The 25927-nt window shown below is 52.5% G+C and overlaps 5 protein-coding genes across 5 annotated transcripts; 3 read left to right on the plus strand and 2 right to left on the minus strand.

Annotated features, from left to right (window-relative positions):
- Positions 1-897, plus strand: BO97DRAFT_437871 (flavin reductase family protein; the record flags this gene model as incomplete). The annotated part of the gene is made up of 2 exons (XM_025697877.1): positions 1-15; positions 148-897. 2 exons carry the CDS (start codon positions 1-3, stop codon positions 895-897), a joined length of 765 nt encoding a protein of 254 aa, XP_025547247.1.
- A 9722-nt stretch (positions 898-10619) lies between these two features.
- Positions 10620-11767, plus strand: BO97DRAFT_428666 (C2H2 finger domain protein; the record flags this gene model as incomplete). Its single annotated transcript, XM_025697315.1, has 5 exons — positions 10620-10745; positions 10800-10825; positions 10883-10990; positions 11045-11594; positions 11648-11767. The coding sequence occupies 5 exons, from the start codon at positions 10620-10622 to the stop codon at positions 11765-11767; spliced, it is 930 nt and encodes a 309-aa protein (XP_025547248.1).
- Positions 11768-12947: 1180 nt separating this feature from the next.
- Positions 12948-14872, minus strand: BO97DRAFT_377224 (uncharacterized protein). Its single transcript, XM_025693050.1, has 3 exons — positions 14209-14872; positions 13821-14139; positions 12948-13758 (listed from the first exon to the last, which is right to left on the minus strand). Exons 1-3 carry the CDS (start codon positions 14478-14480, stop codon positions 13012-13014), a joined length of 1338 nt encoding a protein of 445 aa, XP_025547249.1. The 5' UTR covers positions 14481-14872; the 3' UTR covers positions 12948-13011.
- Positions 14873-15506: 634 nt separating this feature from the next.
- Positions 15507-17550, plus strand: BO97DRAFT_473239 (gamma-glutamyltransferase family protein; the record flags this gene model as incomplete). The annotated part of the gene is made up of 4 exons (XM_025700216.1): positions 15507-15671; positions 15722-15740; positions 15816-16165; positions 16264-17550. The coding sequence occupies 4 exons, from the start codon at positions 15507-15509 to the stop codon at positions 17548-17550; spliced, it is 1821 nt and encodes a 606-aa protein (XP_025547250.1).
- Positions 17551-17978: 428 nt separating this feature from the next.
- Positions 17979-22499, minus strand: BO97DRAFT_428669 (PE repeat family protein; the record flags this gene model as incomplete). The annotated part of the gene is made up of 4 exons (XM_025697316.1): positions 17979-21646; positions 21698-21988; positions 22084-22318; positions 22368-22499. The coding sequence occupies 4 exons, from the start codon at positions 22497-22499 to the stop codon at positions 17979-17981; spliced, it is 4326 nt and encodes a 1441-aa protein (XP_025547251.1).
- Between the last annotated feature and the right edge of the window lie 3428 nt (positions 22500-25927).

Consider the following 25927-nt stretch of genomic DNA (forward strand, 5'->3'; position numbering starts at 1 on the left):
ATGCCGCTCAAGCGAGTATCAGGAGACAGAAGGAGTGCAGGAAAAGGGGAGCCAACCAGATCGCTAGGCCTAAGTCCACGCCGTTCCAGCAAGAGGCCTCGATGGCATCGGAAGCAGAAGAGCCCTGAGGCTCAGAAACAGGAACAGGAGCAGGAGCAGGATCAGCTCCACGGACAGAGCCAATTTCGCCCTTATCCGACGCATAAAGTCAATCGCATGCTGGAGCCTGGGCCCGTGGTCCTCGTCACGACCGGGTCGCTGGCCGATCGGACGCACAACATCATGACAATGGGCTTTCACATGATGATCCAGCATGAGGAACCAACACTGATCGGCGCTTGTATTGGGCCGTGGGACAAGAGCTTTGATAACTTGAGGCGAACCGGCCAATGCGTGCTTGCCGTGCCGGCCGCGGAGTTGCTGGAGCAGGTCGTTGATATTGGCAACTGCAGTGGCGAAACGGTGGATAAGTGGGAGGCATTTGGCATGATCCCGGTGGAACCACCGGTATTGCCGTTGCCGCCGCAGACCGATCCAGAATCTGGAGATGGAGAAGAAAAGGGGGAAGGTTACATGAAGCAGGTAAAAAACGCTCGTGCGCCACTGGTTGGTGGGAAAGATATCATAGCCAATATCCAATGTGTGGTTCATGATCGGACGTTGGTGGCAACTTACAATCTGTGGGTACTCCGAGTTGTTGGAGCATGGGTAAACCGAGACCTGGACTTGGATTATGGGCAAAGCAATCAGGAATCACCGGAGTATTGTGGTGCTGTTGGTGGCGGGAAGAAACAGATGAGGATGGTGCACCATCGTGGAGACGGGAGGTTTGTGGTGGATGGAGAAGAACTCGACCTTAGGCAAAGGATGATCAAGTGGGAGGAGTTTCAGGACTAAGCTGGTCAGCAAGACTAGGTTTCATCCACCTTCTGTTCTGCTAGGTACCTGTCTCAGATATCTCCTGTTGCATACAGGCTGGGTGCGCGTTCCTGGACCCAACATCGACAGCCACCTGTGGCTGGTCAGTCCGCAAAAGGAGCCATGCAAGTGAGATACGCTATGACAATTCGAGAGACTCTTGCGAATCAGTAGAACGTGAGATTCGTCTAGAACAGTGCCGCTATTGGCATAATTATCCAAAAATTGCGCTCGTAGCAGGTCTGCGCAACTCAGCGGCAAAACCGCACCAGCACGTTGGTTTGCAGAAGCTTGTGTTGGTGGCTAACCTTTTCTTATCACCTACATGTCGAGGGTAGCTCTGATTGGAGACTTGTTTGATATTGCCTTGCGTGATCAATAGATGTCTTATATTGGGCTGCGTCGCAACGCGGTTTGGCCTGCCCGGCACTCAGCAACTCCGCTGGACAGCTCGTGTTATGATTGGAACTGAATCACTGGCATGTAACCGCACGGGGAGGTTTGAGCTGCGATGACGGAAACGAATAGACTCGGTGGTGGCAGAGCTGTGCAGATGTCATGGCTGAGTATCCACAGCCCTAGCTGCCAGGAACGCTGTAGAACCGGAGATGCCCTGTACACGTGCGGCAGGATGAAACGCCCTTCAGACTCCTGGCATCATGCAGACGGCAAGGTACGAGAAGGTGAACGACGAATGAGCTCGACAGCCTTGAAATTATTCTATATTTGTCATTAGTTCAACTTTAGGGCTATTGGCCGGGGCATTCATGCATGGACCAATGCAACCGTTGGAGGGGGCGGGATTCCTCTGGGTTACCAGCAAAGATGGAAGTCATGGCAGTGCAGATGTATAGCAGGCAGAGGTGGGATGGTTCTTCATCTGACGGGGCCACTACTCACTAGCAGCATGGCTGTGAGAATTTGAACGGTGGACCAGACGACATCCTTACGCTTAATCGATCGTCGAGCACGCCGTTGATGTCAGAGCACCAACCTATTTGGGAACAAGCGACCAGGGTGGGAGTGGAGCGACGCCGATTGTTGTCAGATACAAAGGCGGCAGCATAAGTCAAGGCCATGTGGCCGTGCTAAAGCGCATGGCACCCCTGCCATGGGGCGAAAATAACAGGCCCCATGGCCCTAGAACGTACAATGTGTATGATACTGTACCTAAGTCAGACGCGAGCTGTGCAGTAGCTCATAAGCTAGGAGGACGTACCTGTCCCAAAATAGCGCCCCTTGTAATGGTCGACTCGCGTGTAGAATGTTCGAAGCAGTATGGAACCCCGTCTCCTGACCAATAAAACACAAAATGATCAGACTCGTCCAGCCGACCGTCTTATCCCGACATCCGGGCGATTGTATCAAAATGTCCCCCTCGTGTCGGCGGAGGGAACTCGCTGACAGGGACAGGAACATTTTCCGAAATGGGACTTATAGTAAGCCTTATGAGATTGTGTTCCTACAGAATTAGTGATAGATGGGACGTCCTGAGATTTGAGAAGATATACTGTCTTGAGGACAAAGTCTGCCGTGAGAAGATCACCTATGGCCCCTTCGTAGTCGAGTTCTGTACGAGAAAATGATATACGGACGACGGATGGCTTGCGAAACTTCGGCCTGTCACTCGGGTGGGGATTGCCCGCGGGAAAACCCGCCTGTCGAAACGGAGCAGGGCGACCGTGCAATTGCATAGCGGTCTTAAGGTGGAAGGCGCCTGAACGAGCGCCTGGACATTCGAGGTGTCGATCATAGACGGCCTCGGCCGTGACCGACTATAGTCATGCCTGGTCTGTAGTTAACTCCCATTACCATCGCGATGCTGAGGGCTGATTTGTCTGTTCGCCTAATAAGAGCCCATGGACATCGTCAGCAATTCTTATCCAACAATTGATCGAGTGGACCCTCACTACAGTATGGAACTTTTCACACGTAAGAGGCTCGCGAGGGTTGCGGACGCGCGGGACGGTCAATCATGCAGGCCAAACTGGACGAACTCAACTGAATTGCTTGGCAGTGGGGTAGGGGGTTAGGGATTGCTAGGATTTGGGGAGGGGGTTGGTGCCAACTGTCACTTAACACCATGTAAACGAGGAGCCAGATAGAGAGATATGACCTTGTTTAGCCTGCAATAGTGTGGACTGTGGAATCATGATTTGCTGAAGGGGACTTAGGAACTGTCTCCCCGTCCCGAAAAAGTTATTCGGTAATAGCGCTTAGCTACCATCAGCACACGCTTGGTGTTTCTCGCCTTAAGTCCTTAGCGTGGGTGACTTAGGACGTTAGCTGCAGCCCTGGTCCTTCGTGAGTGTGCCGAACTTATTATCTCTCAATACCTGGTAGTAATGGCTTTTGCACGCCTGACGGGTCGATTGCGCCTTCATGCCCAGGCAGTGCGGCGCTGGAGACCGGAAGATCCACATTCCCAAAGGGTAGCTTTAGAATTTATCCACTGTGCCTGTTAAAGTACTAAGTACTAAGAAGAGATGGGAATTCCAGACAATTGACCGGGGAAAGTGATCAGCTCTCTCTTGATCGGACGGCCCCTCAGTGTGGCCTCCGATTCCGAGCCTTTTTTTCTTTTTCCGCTCACGATCCAGGTTCACACCCTGGTGAGCTGTATTATTGTTGTTGCGTATCGAAGAAGACCACGGAAGCATTGCTGTTAATTAGCCGATGAGAGGAACTTAGCCATCCATGGTTTTCGTGCATGAGACTAAGTGAAGAAGAGTAAAAGAAGGTAAGATGTTCTTGGTGGGGTCAGACGCTCCATGACGACAAAGTGGGATTACCTAAGGTGGTAAGTCAGGAGCGACGAGACAGCCTGAGGCAACTTGCAAGGCAGATTCACTCCGCTTGGTCTGATAAGCCTTTTGCGATCTTCCGGAACCAAAGTCGATTGACCCCCAGGGCTGTGTTTCAGAGTTGCAGCTGCCCCTTTTGAGGCCCTGAGGGGTGACATGAGGTCAGAATGGTGAGGTCAAAGTTCGTCATGCCACCTGAATCACTGACACCAGCAGGATCAAGCCTGCCCCCAGAGATTGCTGATCACCACGTTCTGTTCACTCTCACACGGTCCCTACGTCAAACGTACTCCGAAGGATGTTGTTTACCGAATTTCAAGCCTAGTCGCCAGATCCTTCGAGGCAGGTACACACACACTCACCCTCAATCTGTGCTGCAATCCTCCCCTCCTCCGGGTCCAGCCGAACGTGAGGAAGTCGACGAGGGAACAGGATCAATTTGCAGTATACACCGAGATTTAGCACCATAAATCGTAAATCCTCCAGGAACGTGGGCATTCATTCCCCATCCATGTATGAATAATATGAGGAATTGTCGTCTGAACAACATCGTGATGCTAAGAAAGTTTACAGACAACAAGGCCCCGGAGGGCATCGCGGACCGGGGCAGTTTCTGGCTCCGGCGGTACGAGAGTCTGAGTGAGCCCCGCGCCGCTGCCGGAGTCCACTTCCCTGCCGAGCCTCCGATCCATTCTCCTGATTCAGCGGGTGTTGATTCTTTGAGGTCCAGGCCAAGAAGGTTCATGATTCAATTGAGTTCAAACCACTCGAGAAGGGTTCCTGATTAGGCATTAGACTGGTAGGACTACTTGGACTCCTTATCGACGGACTTATTCGGGCCGTAGGGATAGGATGTGGAATGTCGAGATATGTTAGGTACCATGTAGTTACATAGTATTATGGACCGTACTGTAGGGTAGGTAGTATTCGATCGTAGTCACTATGGTATCCAACAATGGCTTGCAGGTTGCACGTGTGCGAGGGCGCTGTTTCACCTTCAGCAGCGACCGGGTCCGTTAAATCCGAATCACCGTCGACAATTCACTCGCATGGGTTGCTGCAAAAGGAATGACTCGCGAAAGGGGGTTGGTTGCAACTAGCCATTGAGTCCTGAACAGTCCTGAACAGTCCTGAGCACAACAACGTTCCGGGCCGGGTTTAGTCTGAGAAATGAGCGACCAATCCATTACTTGGTTGAGTTTAGTTCAGTTGGTGGGCAGCTTAGTTGGTGGAGAGGAATCAGAGGCACATGACAGGAATGACAGGGCCTCGATCAATCGGCGGGTGGAAGAATTACCGCTAACTTACTGGAATTTGAAGCCTGGAGAAATTGCAACAACCAACCCTTTTCCCTTCCGAGTCATCGGTGCCATTCGGGCGCCCTGATAGCACCAACAGCGCGGTCTTCCAAATCATTAAATCAACCCCATTCATAGGTCAACTAATCTATATTTATTGAGTAATATCCAATTTGATTGATTACGAATAGAAGACTCAACAGGCACTCAACACAACCTGCGGAAGACTCGGCCGTAACCGGACCTTCTCCATCCAAGACTAATTAGCGAATCTGAGACCTCTAATCATACTTTGATTACTTACGATGCTACCCTCCTCTACACCTAGGCCAGTCGTTCTTGTTCCTCCTTCGTTCCCCACAGGAAGGCCACGTTGTTTCTGACACCATTAAACTACCCTTGGGTTGCCGCATAGGACCGGGATGTGCCGCCAGTGAGTGAATTCAGTGCAGTGCCCTATTCCCTGTCCGTGGTTATTATTAGTGTCAAGCCTGCTTCGACTTCTTGGCACCGTCCTTGCATAGGTAACACAGGTTCATGCCCTGCCGTCCAGTATCCGACTTTGCAGCTGCTGTGTAGGAACCCGGCTGCGCAGCCCCAAAGTCAGAATTCTAAACACGGGCCGTATCAGTCGGAGAGGGGGGGTGGGAGAGGGAGACAGGAAGACCGGCAAAGTCTGAGGAGGAAAGGTATACATGCACCATACTAAGCGTCCTGCAACTTTTCACTGGTATTATCCCCCTCTCCTAGGCCCCATTGCCACGCTTGAAGGATCGCAATCCTGACCTGGGGGTCCCCGCCACGTGAAGAAGACTCTCTAGCGCAACCCGAAAGATTAAAAGATTAATACACACATGGATGGTGTCATACCCATGCACTCGGTCCCCTCAGTTCCGGGCCTGAGGCTCTCTGAATCCGGTTTCTACAATCGACATAGTACCAAGTACCTACGGTAGCTAAGCCGCCTCCTTGATCGGCTAGTTACATTCTCGATTCCCATGCACCATATTTGTCAACGAAAGTACCGTCGTCACTGGAACTAATGCACTCTACTGTAAGATCGGGTCAATCTTGGAGACAACAGCGACTCTCATTGAGCAACACCACCACCAAAATCCCGTCTTTGCTGGGATATGACATTCCGGGCTCTGATTGGTGACGGCTTGGCGTGTTGGTCGAGCGACTGGTGCTTATTATGGTGTGTAACAGCTGCAGAAAGACCGAGAGATACCGTCATACCACTGGCCCTTGAACACATGGTTGCCAGGGAACATGAGTGACAGGAACGGTGCACACCCACTCGGCAGAGATCGACGGTAGTTTCTTGACTGCCACTGGATCCGTGCCAGTTACTGGATTACATTCACACGTTTTCCACACACCTTCCCCGCTCCCCGGAAGATCGAATCTCAGCACTCCAGACCTGGCTCCTGATGTCTCGTTTCGGCGGTGGTGTTTCAACCGACTGTCCCGGTGCTTCGTGGTCGCTGTCTCACCCAGATCTTGTAGGTAAGACGATGCACGAAAGAAAAGGTTGTCGCATGCTGTCATCGACTAATCATTGCCCTGAACCGTGCAGCAATGGAAGGTAAGCACATTGTTCTCGAAGCACAAGGCGCACTCAGGCGGTACGAGGTGCAGTTGATCCTCGACATGAAACAAGCTAGAAGCCCGGTTGAAGTCACGAAGACCAAAGGGCGGCAGGAGGATGCCATCCATGCTTACGGCGAGTCTATCATTACCCCCAGAAGGGGAGAGAGAGCAAGCGATGCGATGAGGGATGCCCCCACAGCCTACAGGGCTGGACATCCTCGTCACCACGCTAGGGCGATGTCATCATATACTTCGACGCTACTAAGCCACCTACCTAGGTGTACACCATGCATGAATGTGCTTACCACATTATTCGCAGTACCTGCTAAGGTACTCACCAGGTACTGAAACGTGCTGCTCTACTGATTGAGACGGGGGCCGCTGACTATTACATCACTTTTGTCTCCATTCTCATCTGCTATACTATGTACGTGCTACCAAGGGTCTCTGCCGCGTGATATTGTCGTCTCTAGATCGGGCCATGTCGACCAGTCGTTGCAATACTTCGCGTGGACGACATTCGATTCTATTTCAAGGAACAGTCTAAGGAACTCTATTCTTCGTCAGGCGTCCAGCTTGTACGGTAATTCTCGCCGCCGTATCAAAAGATTCTTCAGACTCCGAGTGCTAAGTCTTCCTCCCGTTGTCTGCAGGCCCCGATAAGGGCTCCGACCACGAGCTTCCGGCAAATCAAGGGGGTCGCGAAGGCGCAAGGCCGCGCCCCCTTACGGAGACCATGAGACGTGGGCTTGGCAGACACAATTTCCAAAAACGGGTTGCAATATAGAGTAGCCGACGGAAACACGCCGATCCTCCAACACGTGGTTGTGTGACCAGTGCCTCTTGCCTGATCCTCCTTATATTTGATGCTTTTATATGCCAGACACGGCTTTGAATTTGCACACTGGGTGGAGCTTCATTGCTTTCTCAACAGTCGTGACATGACATCGGCCCGGATGCGAGACCACAATCTTAACGGGGCCCAGAAGAGAGCTTACATAACTTGAATACTACGTAGGTACTCTGATCGCTGAACAGTATCCATTACTCCACAAAACTAAAAAAAAATAAAAAATAAAAAATAAAAAAATAAAATTTCTCCCTGCCCGATCGATCGCCAGTGCTATGACGGCGGCGGTAAATTGCGGGTTCTGCTTGGACGACCGTTGTCGGGCTACTCCGCGAGGACGACGGATACTCAATTAATACACACCAGTCTAGAGCGCCTAGAGGCTCTTGCAAAGGATCGTGGCCAATTTCATTGTACGACCAGATCGCCATACCTACATATTTGAATCTACCCTGATGGGACTGACAATGGCATTGTAGGGACCTGCCCCCTTTGACTTATCCAGGGTTTCTCCCTCTCAACGACTACCCATTCACTGCTTATTCAACTGGATATCAAATCCCAAATGATTTGAGTGGGTGGTTCCACTTGGTTCGACGGTTAGTTCGATATGGGATCTTGGCTGGTGTGGTCCGTGGAGCTTCTGTTAACTGTTGAGCTAGACTCTCTGGGTCTTTTTCACCTTAGCTCTTGTCTAGCACCCTCAGTCATTTAGCCTAGGGCGGATAGCAATCTCCAGTCTCCAGAGTGTGGATCCCTTGAGGCTTGGATGGAAAGCCTGAACCTGATTGCTAGTCGTTGAGAGGACCGGAGAATGAGCGAGAGCCTCCATGAGTCGATTCCATCGGGTGATTGTTGATCAGTGTCTGATACCTACTAAGTAATAGACATTTCTAGACCACCTTTACGCGCTTACTGTAAGCAGAAGAGGGGGGAGAGTTCCCCACTTCCCCCCTTCTCTGTCTCTCTGTTTCTCCTCTCTCTTGTGCTAGCTGGGGAGCTCAGGGATGACGACCGTGAGTAAAGTCCCTACGAGCCCGAGACGCTTAGCACTAGTCCACGCGAGCAGACCAATCAGAAGACCCGAATCCCCAACATCGCTCGTGGTGTTCATTGGACTTCATTTTGCGTCCACCTCTTCTGCAACTTGGTACTCCCTCCAGCACTACCCAGCAGCTTTCCCCTCATCGTCGATGTCTTGAGGTTCTACCCGCTAAATCAGATCGACCTGCTAATTACCCCTGCTGGGCGCGAGACGCTCAGACTGTGGTAAGCCCTAAACAAATTGTCCAATATGTCACTGAGAATTCTGCATCCGAACTCATGCGCAGAGCCGCCAGGGCTGGCGACAGTAACGCTCCAAGACCTTTTAATCAATACGAAGTTGGTATGGCATGAGGGTGGATGGCGAAGTTCAACACATTGATGGACTTTTAATATGGCTGTTATTATGCTATTGTCCGCATTTTGCGGGTGGGGATATTTTCCTGTTCGATAACTATATCCTTCTGTTCAGGGCAATAGATTAACCCAACCATGCTGAATGTCTGGCCTAATTTCGATCGGAAGTTCTGTTATTCCATAGATCCTCAACCGTCTCCACGCCTCGTGGCGACGGGAGATGATGGCAATGGAGAGAGGGAGTTGGAGATGGAGCAGTGCAATGCTGTCCACGACTCCACGGTGGTGGGTGGACTGGTCCATTTTAGTACGAGCTGCATACCGGAATCGTATTTTTCTATTTTTTACAAAACAATCTGAACCAGTGGCCTGTTCCCCTTTCCCTTCCTAGCTCTTCCCCTCCCTCCCTTCTTCCCCCCCTCCCCCCCCCGAACCCCAACCCCAATACCTGCACTGCGCTTCAGCCGCAGACAGACTTGGAAGTTGTTGGTCTGTTTGCCCGCTGCAATTTGCTGTCGTTGTCATGACCTGTGTGGACGTTTGCAGACTTAACGGCATAAGCATAGTTTGGACGAAGACTACACACTATTCTATTGTTATCGTCGATTTTTCTTTCTTCCTTTCAGTTTCTTTATGTTTTCTTTGTTCTTCTTCTCCCTCCCCTGATTCATACTCCTTAGGATCTATCTACTTCTTATCGCCCGGTTCACTCCCTCCCCATTTTCCCGCGCCGTTATCATTCGTCGATTGGAATTAATCTGATCCTTTTGACTTTGGAAAATGAGGATGGGTCGATCCGTGAGGGTTACCCACTCGTGCTCTTAGCAGCAGCCAACATAGCCATTGCTGGCTAACCTAGTATGATCACCCTGCAGACAGAGATCATCAAGAACTGCTCTTCTGCTCGCTTACCTCTGACTACTCGGGACTAGGCATACACCGGTGGTTACATTGGCCAAACATTCCCCATGAATTTACCCAATGTATTATTCTTACGATCCTTTTTTTTTTTCCCTCTTTACTCGTAGATTTTGATTTTATTTCATTTTAGTTTAATCTTTTTTTATTTGTTTTTATTTTCCGATTCTTCTGATCTACTTTCCCTCCCCTTCCTCCTTCCTCCCCCCCCAAGTTACCCGGCGATCTTTCGGTACCGCCAGTAGTCAAAAGTTGACTTAAGCCGCATTGGGATAATCTTCTATATCATTGACTGCACTGCATCTCTGCATGTGTATTCTCACCCTCCTTCTTCTAAGCCTTCTTCTGATTCTCCATACCAGTTCGTTTCAGATCTTGACTTTTCTTTTCTTCTTTTTCCCCTAACCCGCATCTCACTGCCTCCCTCTGATTTGCAGATGCGAGGCATTTTCCCGTCATCTTTTGAATCAAATCAATTAACTCCTGATCTCACCCTTCTGGCCCGTTCCCCGATTTTGCTAGTATAGCTGCATCACAGCCCACCTGGCTCGCGACCCCCAATCTCCACACGCATAGCTCACCTCCCGTTCCTGACAAGTCTGGGTCTGTTACAGAATGACCAGGGGATCGTCTCGCTCAGGAACCAGAACTATATCTTCGACCCATTCGCCATCCGATTCTCTGTCTATCCTCACTATTCAACACAACTCTACAAAGTCAAACACTCCTGACGGTTCACATCTCAAACACCAACAGCAACTTCAATCACTTCATACCCAAACATCTTCTACCACCATCACTACAACACCACTTGTTGGCAAGCAAAACACAATCACCATGCGTCGAAGCACTACCCAACCAGAGATTCCTCTCCCCATCACATACACCCCGACTACGCATCGCATCAGCAAAGCGAAGAAGGGCAAACGGGTTCATGCATGCGAGTACCCGGGATGCAACAAAGTTAGTATACAAACCGGAAATGCAGTGTGGGCTTCAACTGACTTTTAATCAAAGGTTTTTACCAGAGCAGAGCACAGAAGGTACTTGATGAGGTGCATTCGGCTTGACTCATGCACGTGCTAACTCAATCTTTATAGACGGCATGAGTTGAACCACAACCCCGAGGCACTGTTCCGATGCGCCCACCAAAACTGCAAGAAAGCATTCCACCGTCCTGACTTGCTTGCGCGCCACATGGAAAGACAGTAAGTATCCTTTCATGTCGGAAATTCAATCACTGGCCGCTAACGCACCCCCAGTGAGCTCGAGGCCCAGATGGACACCACCGCACAATGGCAGCGTCAGAACCGCGCCTCGGTCATGTCTGAGACCTACGTGCCCAAGTGCACACCTGTGGACACCCACCCGACTCCCTATCTCACCGTCACCCAGCCCCAGAACGCCATGTCAGTAGGATCGCTTGTTGGACCGGCAATTCACCCCGACTTTTCCAGTGACTGCGGCTTGATGTGGAACGGAGTCGATTTGCATTCGGCACCCCACACCCCATTGTACCAGGGCCCTCAGATTCATGAATCGATCGAAGACAGTCGGTTTTATGCCACCCCAGACACATGCCCCTCGCCCGCCTCGGATGGCTCGCTCTCACTTCACTCCTACTCTCGATCTTCAGTGGTATCGACGCCCGTTACCACAGTTGAACCCTATCCCGAGAGTATCATCGAGCACGACTTGACCTCCTCGCCTCTTTCAATGCAATCACGGATGGGCTGCTGGGAACAGCAGGACATCAGCCTGCCTTCCATGAACATGATGCCTATTCCCCTTACAGAAGGTCTTCTTCAACCAGTATGTCTCCAAAATCCGCTTCTCAACTTTCTCAACTGACGTCAATCCCCCAGTCTCTCCACTGCGCCTACCCATCGCCTAGCTGGTCAACACAGATCCTACACTACGACGAGAATGCGCTACCGCCTGCCGCCTTCCCTCCCACCATGGGCTGGAAGTCCTGGACGATGTGAAGGGCGCGCACGAGAAGCACGAAGTAATGACCCTGATCCTTTAGATCTCACCCCTCGCCGGAACCTTAATCTGGAGGGCTTATCAGCCGTGCTTGGGAAGAATCGATTGACTTACGATCGAGATGCCTACTACGCCATCGACGCAGCGGAGCGCGCTAATGCAATAATTCAGCCTGGGCAACCAGAAAACACGAAGAAGAAACCACAGAAAAAGAAAGAGAAAAATTCTTTTTTTTTTTTTACCACCACCACCCAATCCATCCTGCAGCGAAAAGGAGCCCAAAAGTTTATTTCGTCAAAGAGGAAACAGACCCAAACCCACGTCGAACACCACTGGACTTGAGAAGAGCCCTTTCTACCTACCACCTACCTCTCAGAAGCTACCTCATAGACTCGCGTTGGCTTTCACTGCACATTATGTCATTTTCATTTACCATTTCCTTTGTCCGACTGTCAAATTTTTTTTGCACTCTTCTCTTCTCTATATACCCAATTTTGTGAGAATTATCTTTTTTTTTTTTTCTCTACAGTGTTTGCAATCGGTTTTTGCTCTTTTCCCTCCATCTCCTATGTCTATCTTTGATGCCTTTATTGAATCATGCTATCTCAAGTCAAATGCGCGATGTTGATCGACTTCGGAAATGTTTTTGTTCGCCTGTTTGGCCGGCTTGTCTTCAATCCTCTTTTCATTTTGTTTCGAACTGAATCTTTGGCAATCTTGTACAAATACTCTCTGTATATTTAGCTCTAGTCTTTCCTCTATTGGAATCAATTAGTATATATTCTTCATTCATTATCTGGATTGATCTTAGTAGACTTGTGTCTTGTAGACTGTGTTTGTTAAGTTTGGCCTATGGCGTCGGGAACTGCACGAGCCGGCTTCCGACTATCAGACTTTCTTGTGTTGGAGTGAGTGTGCTTTAGTCTTAGGTTGCCGAGGGGATTGAGACCGAACTGGGGATGGCAAGAGAAAGTATTCGTTTGATCCCACCCACTAGGTCAAAACCTTGCAGAGTTGGGGAGGTAAGTGATACCGAGGATGAGTGGACTTGCACTGATGCATGGACGAGTGTATAGTTTGGAAAAAGGGTCAATGACGAAACCTTCGCAAGGAGAGAGGACAGCATTGCTGGGCCTCACGAGGCAACAATGAGAACACATCGTGACGATAAAAGTAGTGGTTCATTTTGGTTGATCTACCTGCATTAGCAATAAACTTGCCTCAGCGAATACAGAGCCTAGGACTATTGCACCTCCTCCCCTTTCGCCGGGATCACTCTCCAACACCACCCACACCAACTACGATGCTCGCCCTTCTCCTCCCGCGTGAGATACTCTCCACTCTCTCTCTCGTCTTCATGCTCCACCACACAGGCTCCTACGACAATCCGCTTCTTTGCCTTCTGCTTCACCCTCCCTCCAATTCCAATAATCTCCTGCCGGAAATAGCCCGGCTCGTCCTCCTCGCGATGGTCCCAACTCTCGATGGTGGTGTGTCTAGAAGGGCTAGACGCATGATGTCGGTGCTCGTAGTACTGGCTGTAGTCTGGAGGGCTACCCCCGGACGCCTCGTCCACTTCGCACTCGACCTCGAGTTCAATTTCGTTGGCCGCAAGACACTGCTCCCCTCGCCCACACTTCACTCCCTGACAGCCTTCGCCGATCCCCGTGCCTAGACCGCCAAGATAAGTGCTGTAACGGGTACGCCAGGTCCACACACGACGGTATGTGGTGTCATTGCTACGGACACGGTGGCCGCATTGATGACAAAGCCAGATTGCTTCATAGCAGTTGCATGGAGTACGTTGAAAGGCAATGGCTGTTATTGTTGTTGTTCGGTTGGGCTGTGATGATCTGTGATCCGCCACGGTATGAGATAAAGAGGGCAGTGGATCGACTAAGTCGGTTAATGGCGCTGTGCGACAGGTGGTGCAGAGTCGACGAATGCGGTTCTTGTACATGCTGCTCGACGGAGGCTTGATGGTGCAGTTCTGGAGTGAACTGAGGTTAGTTCATCTACATTTGACATAAAGACGAAGAATCCCAAGCATACCCGACACACCACCTTGGAACATCGACGGCACTCCGCAACCATGTCCCGAGCACATTTGGCAACCTTGCCAGTGGTGATCCGGCCCGATGCTCTGGCATTCTGACTCAAAAGCTGCAGCACAGACTTGACGCTGTCGGGAATCGCTGCTCCGCTGTCGAGCATGTCCGAAACGGTCTCGATGTACTCATTCTCGCAGCGCAAGGTTTGTTTGATCAACTGCGAACGATACGGAGCCAGATTTGCGTGAAACTGACGACACGTTCGGGAGAGGGCATGCAATGTGTTGAGATCGACTGCTCGAGCGATTTCCTTGATGATCCTGTATCGCGGGTCAGCACAACATCAGGAACCAGACACTAGAGTAGTCTGGCCCAAGAGTATTCCATACGGATAACAGCTCAGAGCGGCCGAAAAAGCGTTCCGATTTGGGGCATATTGTTCTTCCTCAGATTCAGTTGCGGAATTGAGCGATGAATCGGCAAAATCGGCGCGGGCCGCTGGCACCTTTGTCTCGAGACGCGATTTATCAGCAGTGACTGCCAGGAAATCGGATAAGGCCGATTTTGGAGGCTCTAAGCGAGAACGCAGAAAAGTATCGGTGACGCCGGGAAACTGATGCCCGTTGAATGCGTCGTGGTCGTAGTCAACGAAGACCACCATTGGGACGATGACGGCAGAGGTACGAATTGTCGAGAAAGCGGGGATCCACACGGCTCAAGCTCTAGTAGGTGTTCAGCAGCACAATTTCGCGCAGTGAGTGGTCAGTCAGTCTCAGACTCTTCGATTCTACCAGAGGCACAGGAGCCTAGTTTTTAAAGAGAGTACAGTCCCGTAACCCGTCAATGTTGGGAGTGGAATGATACGGCTAGGAAAGATCCAGCTCCGTTCTTCGGCGCGGGGCCACCAGGGCAATGGAATTGTGGTTCGTCCACGGTGATCCAGAAGCCGTGGCGTTTGTTTGAGTCTGATGGGGATGCCACTCCCGAAGAGGATGAGAGACGGTGGGTAAGTTGTAGTTAGGGTTCTCTAGGAAACATTTGAGGATACTTGAGGTGATTGAGAGACGAGAAAGAGAGCAGCGATCATATTAGATGAGACCCTCTGAGCGCCTTCCCTCCGAGGCCCTTCTCTATCTTATCTCGATCGCGCCTCCCCGAGCGGGCAATTCCCAGCCACGACCATTTCGGGAAGGTTCCGCGATAGCACGTGACTACTCCCCGCACCGTCTAAAACAACGTTATACTCGCATACTCTTACAGTTGATTGTCTTCTCTCCTCAAGAAGTGAACCACGGCGGAACCAATGTCCTCTCCTCCTATTTCTTAAGGACTGCACCACAGCTCATCAGAACTTCAAGTCTTTGTGGTATCCTCATGCAACCACCGAGTAAGCCAGATATCACGGATACAGCACACTAGCCCCAATTAGGCAGGATGCTATGCGATAAGATAACGCCTTCGCCCTCCGGCAACATTTGGGGATTCCCCCTCACTCAGTGGGGTATTGTTGCTCTGTTTATCCTCGGCCTTGCGTACCAATAGCCCAGCAAGCCTTGTTGGAGACATATTGCTTCCGCTAGCTTCTCCATTCTCCCTTTCCTCCGTATAATATCGGGCTCTTCCCTTCACCTGCGTTCCCAAGCGCCAATTGTCCACCTCTCTCAAAACAACGACCTCCACCGTTACAATGCCGCTCAATTCCAAAGCCATCTACTCTCGACTAAATGCCGACTTTGCCCCATTCGCCAGTCGAAGGAGTACTGTGCATAGTACTAAAGGGATTGTCACCTGTACGCAGCCCCTGGCCGCAGCTGCAGGCCAGAAGATCCTCAGCAATGGCGGCAACGCGGCTGTAAGTTGTCATCCTAAACTTTAACCGATTCTTGCTAACACTTACTGAAGGACGCCGCAATCGCTGTAGGTCAGTCACGGTCACATCTATGGCAGCAAAACCAGTTGTGAACTATGTACTGACATAATGATTTTCGCATTATAGCCGCCGCCTTGAACATAACTGAACCCTCTTCTACGGGCATTGGGGGTGATATGTTCTGCCTCTACTACGATAACAAGACGAAGAAAGTGCATTCCATCAACGGCTCTGGTCGATACCCCGGCAGCGCAACATTGGACAAGATCCGAGAGGACCTGAAACTAGGCCCCGGCGAGTCGGGAAGTATTCCCATGGACAGTGTCCTTGCAGCCACGACTCCTGGAGCCGCTGCGGGGTGGGTGGACACGTTTGAGAGGTTCGGTAGTGGAAAGCTGACCTTGGAGGATGTTCTGCGTCCAGCAATTGAACTGGGCGAAGAGGGATTCCCTGTGTCTGAACTGGCATCGTATTTCGTGAGTGAAACCCATCTTTAAACTCCTCGGCAATGAGGGATGAGAGATGTACCTATCCCAATGGCGACATTGGCGCAGATGCTAAGCAATTAAAACAGTGGCACGAAAGCGAGCACATAATCCGCGCTGCTTCTCCCAACTTCAGAGAGATGTTGAAGTCTGACCCCGCGGCTCAAGACGGCTGCCGTAGCCCTCTGCCCGGTGAAATCTTGCGCAACCCAACCCTCGCACAAACCTTCCGCTCCCTAGCCGCCCATGGAAAGAAGGGCTTCTACGAGGGCCGCATCGCGGAAGAAATTGTCAAAGTCGCCCAAGATCTGGGGGGCTACATGACACTAGATGACCTGAAATACCACGCCGAGGTTGGAAGTCAAGAAACGGAAGCCATCTCCCTCAAATTCACGGGCCAAGGTATCGTTTCTAAGCAAACCGCCGGCACAACCGATGAAACCAACGAGGGCGTCGAGATCTGGGAACACCCGCCCAACGGCCAAGGGATTGTCGCCCTTATGGCTTTGGGAATACTCCAGGAGCTTGAACGCATCGGCAAGATTCCCACTTTCAGCGAAGCCCAACACAACTCAGCCGAATACCTCCACGCAATTATCGAGTCGCTCCGGATTGCCTTCGCGGACGCCTCGTGGTGGGTCACCGACCCAGACACCAACAAAATCCCCTCCCAGGACCTTATCTCCAAGGCCTACCTCGCCGAGCGCGCCAAACTGTTTAACCCTGACCGGGCCTCCGACTTGATTGACCACGGCAGCCCCGCCCACAACCACTGCGACACGGTCTACTTCTCAGTCACCGACAGCGAAGGCAACGGGATCTCCTTCATTAACAGCAATTACGGCGGTTTCGGCACCTGCATCATCCCCAAGGGGTGCGGGTTCACGCTCCAGAATCGCGGGGCCAATTTCTCATTGAACCCCGACCACCCAAACGTCCTGGCTCCGCGGAAACGATCCTACCACACCATCATTCCAGCCATGGTCACAAATGTCTCGGATGGTTCACTGCATTCCGTGTACGGCGTGATGGGCGGCTTCATGCAACCGCAGGGCCACGTGCAGGTGCTGCTGAACATGTTGGCGTTCGGATACCACCCCCAGGCTGCGCTGGATTCTCCTCGGATCTGTATCGCCGCAGGCGAGCGTATACCCGGAAAGAGCGTAGACCGCACTGTTTACGTGGAGGAAGGGATCAGCGCTGAGGCCATCGAGGGCCTAAGACGTCTGGGACATGAAGTCCGGGTCTTGGAGGGATGGAAGAGGGGTATGTTCGGTAGGGGCCAGATCATTCGGTGCCACTATGACGAGGGCAAGCTGATCTACAGCGGTGGAAGTGATTTGCGAGGAGACGGATTGGCGATTCCGATGTTGTAACCGTACGCATCTAGACATACCGTGTATCTCTACAGCCAACTACGCATCTCGATCAAGAATCAAGCAAGATTGATCATAGAACATCACTGCTTCTTTTTGTATGAAAAAAACACATGTACAGTACTTGTCTCACAGGGAGACAAGGAACAGAATGGGACAAGTATCAAGATACAATCGAACTTAAGGCCTTGAATCCGAAAAATGAGGGGGCCGCACTGATACGAGTGACATGAAGATCAAAAGCAACCATGCCCGAGTCCCAGATGCTATACCTATGAATGCATGCTAAAACGTATGATATGAATCAAAGTTGAACAGAGAAACCAAAACGGAAGTTACAAGAAAGTAATGCATATATGCAGGGGTCAAAAGACGAGTGCGTGATGGATAAATAGTGAACCGTCGGGTGGAATGGGGGAAGGACGAAATCAGTGTGCAGCAATTGCCGCCTTGAAGAGGCCTTTCATTTTGGAAGCTCCGCTCGGGGGAGGAGTGGGATCGCGACGATGTCTGTGATGGCGATGGCGAGGGTCGGTGCTGTCGCGCTGCTCGCCGCTATGGCGATGGCGGCGCTCGAGATCTCCTTCCCTCGCTTTGGCTTCGTCGGCCTGCTCGGCCAGCTTGCGGGCAGCGCGGCGGCGAGCGCGATCCTCCTCTTCGTCACGGCGGGATTCGGTGGAGCGCTCGCTGGTGCTCTTGCCTTCCTGCGAGGAACGGTGGCTGTGAGAGTGGGTGGTTGAAGGGCGCCTAGAGCGGTCCCAGACGTTGTCTGCCGCTTTGGCGGCGTTGACCGTCAGTGGGGGTCTGTTGTCCGAGGTGCCATCGGCCATGTATTTCAGGAAGAAGCGAGGCTTTGTCGTGGTGGATTCCTGGATGACATGGGACGAGGAACCGCTCTTCCGCTCGCCCTCATAGCTACCAGAGTGTGCGGAGCTGCGATGATGTCGCGGTCTACTCGAGCTGCCGTCTTGCTCGCTCATACGGCGGTCCGATCTGTCCGACCGTTCAGACCGTTCGTGACGTTCGACTCGCTCGGCTCTCAGGGATCGTTCGGCTTGCTCCTGGCGCTCTGCTCGTGCCGCCTTGTCGACCCTCTCCCTCTCAGCTCGTTCTCGTTCGGCCCTTTCAGCGCGCTCGGCTCGCTCAGCCCTCTCGGCTCGTTCTGACCGTTCGGGACGCTCGGTGCGTACAGATCGTTCATGCCGTTCGGTCCGTTCAAATCTTTCATGCCGCTCAGGCCGTTCGCGTTCGGCGCGTCTTGAACGCTCGCGTTCATGGGAACGGCGCTCTTTTTCAGCCTTCTCAGCCTTTTCGGCCAAGAGTGCTTTCTGTTTGGTCTTCTCTTCATGCTGTCTCTTGGCCTCCTTCATAGCTTCCGCCCATCGACCAGTAAGGCCACCACTGCGTTGACTGTTCTGCCGCTGAAGTGATCGATGTCCTTCAGAAGAGCTCTTGGAACGATCTCGGTCCCGTTCTACTTCAGGGGACCTCCTCTTCTTCCGTCTGTGGGCTGCTGCTGCTGCCAACCCTGCCCCTGCTGCTGCGGCAGCCGCGCCGACACCAGCTGCAGCTAAGGCATCATCGTCATGTTCGCCAGACTCGAGGTCATCCGAAGGATCTGTCGCTAGAGCCTCTTCGGGAATCCCCTTGTCGGCGCTTGTTTCATCCGGAGTAGGCTCTTCAAGAGGGGTAGGTGCTTCGGCTGGAGAACGCTCTACAAACTCAGGCTCAGAGGGAGAGCGTTCAACGAGGTTGGGTTCCACAGGAGCACGTTCTTCGATAAAGGCAGCCTCTTCAGCAGGCGTAGGGTCTTCCGCGGGTGCAGCCTCCACAACTGGAGCTGGTTTCTCGACAGGGACAGCCTCTCCAGTAGCCGGCTCTTCAGCAGGCGACAAATCTTCAACAGGCGCCGGCTCCTCAGGCGCACTTTCCGCAGGGCTAATCTCTACAATGACACGCTCTTCGACCGGTGTGGCCTCTTCGGCAGGCTCCTCCAGGGGAGCAGCGGGTTCGTCAGCGGGAAGAGACCTCTCCGCGGTGGGCTCTTCAGTAGGCGCAGGTTCCTCAGTAGCGGCTTCTTCTGCAGGTGCTTCTGCTGCAGGCTCTTTGACGGCTGCCTCTTCAGGCGTCGACTCCTCGACAATTACTTCCTCGACAATAGCCTCTTCAACAAGAGCTTCTTCGAGGTCGGCTTCTTCAACGACACCTTCGACAACAGCTTCCTCGACGGGGATAGGCTCACCCGCAGGTGCATCCTCAACAGCAGCCGGTTCTTCAACAGCAGCCGGTTCTTCAACAGCAGCCGGTTCTTCAACAGCAGCCGGTTCTTCAACAGCAGCCGGTTCTTCAACAGCAGCCGGTTCTTCAACAGCAGCCGGTTCTTCAACAGCAGCCGGTTCTTCAACAGCAGCCGGTTCTTCAACAGCAGCCGGTTCCTCGGCAGCAGCCGGCTCCTCAGCAGCCGACGGTTCTTCAGTGGCGGTCGGTTCTTCGGCAGCCGGCTCTTCAATAACAGCAAGTTCTTTGGAGGCAGCCTCCTCAGCGGCAGGCTCTTCTGAAGCGGGTTCCTCAGCAGGAGGCTCAGCAGCAGCAGGTTCTTCAGCAGGAGGCTCTTCGACAAGCACGAGCTCTTTAGAAGTGGTTTCCTCAGCGGCAGGTTCTTCAGCAGGAGGCACTTCAGCAGCAGGGGACTCTTCGGCAGCAGGGGACTCTTCGGCAGCAGGAGACTCTTCGGCAGCAGGAGACTCTTCGGCAGGAGGCTCTTCGACAGCAACGAGCTCTTTAGAGGTAGCTTCCTCAACAACAGGCTCTTTCGAAGCCGGTTCCTCAGCAGCAGTCTCGGTAGCAGGTTCTTCCGTGGCAGGAGATTCTTCCGCAGCAGCAGGCTCAGTAGCAGCAGGCTCAGTAGCAGTTTCTGCAGGAGCAGGATCTTCTGCTGCTGCCTCTTCCGGAGCAGGTTGTTCGGCCGCAGGCTCTTCAGCAGTGGCAGGCTCTTCTACAACAGCTTTATCTTCTGCGGGCGCTGGTTCTTCGGCAGCCGGCTCTTCTGCTGCCGTAGGCTCATCTGTAGTAGGCTCCTCTTGAGGAGCCTCCGCAGGGGCAGCCTCGGGCGCCGTCTCCGCTTCAGCGGGTGCTTGCTCAGTTGGCTTATCGTCTGCGGACTCTTCAACTGCTGTTTCTTGACTCGGTTTCTCCTCTGCTGCTGCGTCCGTCGCTTCGGGTGCTCCAACGGGTGTGGCTGGTGCTTCGTCTTGAAGCTCCTTCGGTGCTTCGGTAGTAGGCTCATCGGCCGGAGATTCTGCGGCAGGTTCATCGGGCTTTTCTTCTGCTGGAGTCTCTTCTTTGGCAGCTTCCTCGGCAGGAGCTTCTTTGGGCGCATCATCGGAAGCTGGGGTGCTTGAGTCTGCCTCCGGCGCCGCTTCTTCGGTTGCTGCAGGTGGTTCAGTCTCTGCTGAAACGTCATCACTCTTTTCTTCGGCCGCCTCAGCCAGTGCGGATTCTTCTGCCTTTGCAGCCTCCGTCTCAGGTTGGGTATCCGCCGGGTCTGCTGCTACCTCCTCCTTCGCCTCTGCTGGCGCATTATCTCCAGCCTGTTCAGCAGCTTGGGGAGCTTCCTCGTTGACAGGCTCGGTCTTTGCCTCCTCCACAGCCTCTACTGCATCAGCCTCGGGGGCTGAGGCTCCAGCGTTGTCCGCCGCAGGCGCGTCTCCCTCTGCTTCCTCCGTAGCAGGGGCAGCCGGTGCCTCCGCCTCTGCAGCAGCACCAGGCTGGGCCTCACCTTCCTTCGATTCCTCCTCCGGTTTGGCTTCTGCAGCTGGGGGGTCATTAGTTGCGTCGCCGTTGTCGTTTGCACCTGCATCTCCTCCACTGGGACTATCAGCATTCGGATCGGATGGAACCTCTTCTGTCGATGGGCCGTCTATATAGGGGTCAGTCGTCGCATCGAAGTCAACAATGTCAATGTTCAGATCAATGAGGTGGTGTTCTGTACCGGCTGCTGGTGTCTCTTGTTCCGCTGTAGCATCATCAGCTGCCTGCTTTTCGGACTCGACTTTGTCTTCTTCGGCGGAGGGATCGCAGTCGGGGAAGTTGTCTTCTAAGTGTACGGTTAGCTGACTTTGTGAACTGATCTTGTTTGCAGGCGTACCAGTAGTGGGAGGAGCCTCGGTAGTCTCCTCTGGTGCTGCTGCTGGGGGTGGTCTGTCGGCTGCGTCTGGGGCGGCGGGCTCTGCAGTGGGTTCCGGCTCTACATCTTTGGCTGCGTCCTCGGCGGGAGCGGCGTCATCACCTGCTGGCGTGCTGTCGCTGGCTTCCGTTGCAGGGGCATCTGACTCCGGAGCAGGTGTGTTGCTTTCCTCCTTGGGTGCTGCATCGGTGTCGTCGGCAGCAGCGGCGGGCTCTGCAGGCTCGGAAGGTGGTGTGCTTGTCTCAGATGTTTCTATACGAGTAATCAGTACGACACGAGCCTATAAGCAATAGAACAAAGGACGAGGCACGAAGATAGGGTCAAGTAGGACTAGGTTGGAGCCGTACCTCCAGACTCGGGTGCTGATGAGCCATCAGTAGCGGAGCTATCAGATTCTTCTTCTTGGGGAGCACTGTCGGGGGGTTGGCCATTCTCTGGTTCGATGGGGTTGTTGTTCTCCTGGTCCTTAGCCGGCGTCAGACCATCATCGGATGAGGCAGCAGCAACAGAATAATAACGGAATTGCATGGTCTGACGGTCGAAGGTCTGGTATTGACGCTCGAGGGTCTGATGGTATTCAAACTTGGGAAGCTCAGCATACTGGATCGGTGGTTGCTCCATTCTCATTCACTTCGGCCACCGTCTCCGGGGCGGGTTCAGCTAGGGGAGCTTGCTCGTTGGAATTTGGATTGTCGTTCACCGGCAGTCGGTTCTTGTCAATATTGTTCTTCTTCTTGCGGTTGTTGTTCTTCTTGTTACCCATTGCATCGAATCAGTGGCGAGTGTTACTGAGCTATGTTAGACTTCAGCTGATCAGGAGAGGGAGGAGGGGATATAAATTTGATCGAAGAACTATGACATACACCCGTCGGGTTCTAGATAGGGCGAAAATGACAAGGGGGTAAGAGACGAATGAACAGGGCACCAAAAATAGGGGCAATGCAAGAAGCACAGGATGTGAAACGGAGGGATATGTAAAATGTCAGGTCAAAGCAAACCTGGTTGAATTAGGTTAGAGGGCCTGGAAGGGCGAGCGACGAAGCGACAAAGGCCCGAAGGTACGCCAACGACATGAGAAGCTCCATTCCGGATTGAACGCGAGGCAACGTATCGTAGCGAATCCACTTCCCGGGGGTATGGGACATTGTCGAACAATACTCTCGGGGCTTGGGACTGGGGACGTCATGAACGATTGCCCAACGGCATCTCTTCTGATTGGGCCACGTCTCACGGGCCCAATGGCCCTGGCGGACGGACATCGACAGAGGGTCTTCTTCCGGAAGCATCACTGGGGCAGGGAAAAGCCGGAGGGCTGCCATCTGCAAAGGCTCGCAGTAGTGGTGGCGGGGAGTGGATGCGCCGTGCAGTCCGGATAGAATGCAGGCTGGACAGTCGGGAAATGGCTGCTCCGCTGAGGGAGGCCCTTAGCGTGGTGGGGGTGGTGCCACAACTCCATCGGGACCCTCTGATTGTTGTTGTTCCCCGGGCTGGTTTGCTCTTTTGCCTTTCGTTTTCCCTGTTTCCCTTTTTCGCCTTTGCTCGTTCACCTCTTTGTTTGATGATCGCTGAGGTAGATCATTAGCATGGCTGCGAGTTGATGCATTGGGGGATTTCTGCGTGCGGAGAAATGGAAACAGCAAAGGGTCAAAAACCGGCAGCTTATTTCAAGATGCAGGTGAACACGGACTGCTGCCAGGTTAAGTGATATGACCATCCAATTAAGGAGACATCAAGCTATTGCAGGCAAGCAGTCGACGACCGAGTATAGTGAGAGACCTGAATGACTCTGGTTACTCGGAAAATGGTTGACTGCGACCATCACCACTATAGGACTTCGGACTGGCATTAGCATTAGCGCCTGTGGAAGCAGTCGTAGATTCCTGCCCAACAAATGCGCGGACAGGGCAGTAGATTGGATGCATTTCTTTGTGTGGAGGAGGGAATTCGGAGACCGGGCCCCTTGTCAATTCGAGGCGACATGGTATGGGGTTGTACGTATGTACTGTAACATCTGAGAAGTGTATACTTCGGCCATCGGAAGAGCGCGATCGATCATTGAGCAAACACATCACTGTCATCATCTGAGATCATCATCTAGATTTCAGCTGTGGGCGATCTTTGGGAGACAATGAGTGAAGAACACATTGCTCTGGTACCTGATACAGTCGCGGCCAACACTTCAGGAACTTTTGTTGAGCCAGATGGGAAGAACGAGGGGGGGGGGAGAGGTCGGAGAGAGTGAATCCATCCAAGATGGACCTTCTAGTTGAAACTCCACCTGGCCAAGTCAGCAGCCCGCCGCCTTCCCGCTGGCAGATCACTGGACTGCCCGGCCAGGAATAGTGGACTTGCCGGTTTAGGCTCTTTGTCTTCTTCACTGAATTAAACCTTGAATTCTACCACCACCTGGCGGGCATGCTTCTGCTTTCCTTCTATCCATCACTTGCTTCCACCTCCCTCATCAAACTAACACGGACCAAGGGTTCGATACTGACTTCCGCTATCTTGAAAGGGCGATAACAATTTTCCGAACCCTGCAGTCTGGCACTCGTTGACCGAGACCAAAAAATCATGAGCAGGAACCAACCCGATTTCGAAATCCTCCAGTCGCACCCGCAGCGAAGTGAGGCGCGCCCGTCTTGCTGTTTTGGCAGCCCGTGAGTGGCTGTCATTGCATCCACCACCACCACTAACCCCGGCCCATGAAGGAGGAACGCCCTCAAGGATTGATGGAGCCAGAAAAGAAATATCGAGTATCAATCAGCATCAATCTCCCTTCGGAAAGTCCTTCTTGACCCATCAAACCAAAACCCCATATTTCACCCCTGTGAATTGCGGGATACCTATGGCTGCAGACTGGACTTCGCTGCCCATCCTGCGGATACACCTCCCATTGACAGCTTAGGGCGCTCGGGACAAGAAACACAGAGCGAGCAAGAAAAGGTATAGTACAGAGTACCTATCAACAGAGTCCCAATGCAATCAAACAACGAGAAAATGCAGAATACCCATTTCCCCTAGTGATGCGACCTCCACGTCAACAATTCATCTACTGTATCTACATCGCCCAGCGACCATCGGGCCTACCGACGGAGCCACGATGAGCATCATCATAGAACCCCCCCTACTCTCTAGATCTTTCTATGCGTCTCTCATCGGAGGTCACCATCTCACTCTGCTTTGCCAGCGAGCGAAGCAGAAACCCCTTCCGTCCGGTCGGTACCCTTCCCCCTGCTGCAGTTGCGTCTGCGTCACCCAAACGCAGCCCAAAAGTGTCCCCCTGTTGTATCACCCTCCCATCGAGAATCGTGAGACTTTCAGATCTTCCAAGGTATCCGCTAGTAGGGTGGTATTGAAGGGGAGAGGGAAGGGCAGGTAGTCGTCGCACACAATAGGATCAAAGTATACGAAGTAGTAGGTAGCTACATTCTCTACAGAATTACCTCATGCTCCGACAAATCACGCCAGTAGTCAACCCACACAGTATCTAAGCCAGACAAACAAAATAGGAGATCAGATGCAGCGGGCCGATAAGTCCGGTTTGCGTCCTTCAACTCTCTCCCATTCCATCCACACTCTGCCGCTCTGCGTGGCCAGAAACCGTTTGATAGCGTGGAGATTATTGTCACGCGTTGAATCTCTGCCGATAATCATATGGAATATCTCAATTCTTTTCTTCCTTACTGTAACAGTAACTACAGTACGGAGTACTATCCCATGGTTTCGCTTATGCATGTTTCCGCTTGGGACCCGACAGATGAAAGGAAAGGCGGTCCATGCTTCCATTATTTTTAATTTTTCTTTTCGCTTCGTTCTGGCTGCAAATGATATGGTACGAACTATAGAGGTATGTCAGTTCGTGCATACAAGTTTTACGACCCCAAATTTTCCACCGTCAATTTGTCTTCATGGCGCTGCTGTCTACCTAAGCTGTGGACTCCGAGACTTTTGGGCTCCTTGTGAGTTAAGCAGCAGCAGCAGCAGCAGCAGCACCCAGTGGGGGGAATGGCCAATGTGTAAGGTAAAAATAGTTCCGAAAATGCTGAAGACCGGAGGTAGTCTGACAGCGCTTACTTTCTCTACCTGTCATCTCATGCGAGGGGTGTTAGTTAAGGCATCATCTTGGTCGTTGAGTTTAGAAACCTGAATTAGGCTATTCAGCTGAAACATTTTTCATGAGGCTGTTGCTGA

This window comes from Aspergillus homomorphus (genome assembly GCF_003184865.1).
Source record: "Aspergillus homomorphus CBS 101889 unplaced genomic scaffold BO97scaffold_53, whole genome shotgun sequence".
Taxonomy (NCBI): Eukaryota; Fungi; Ascomycota; class Eurotiomycetes; order Eurotiales; family Aspergillaceae; genus Aspergillus; species Aspergillus homomorphus.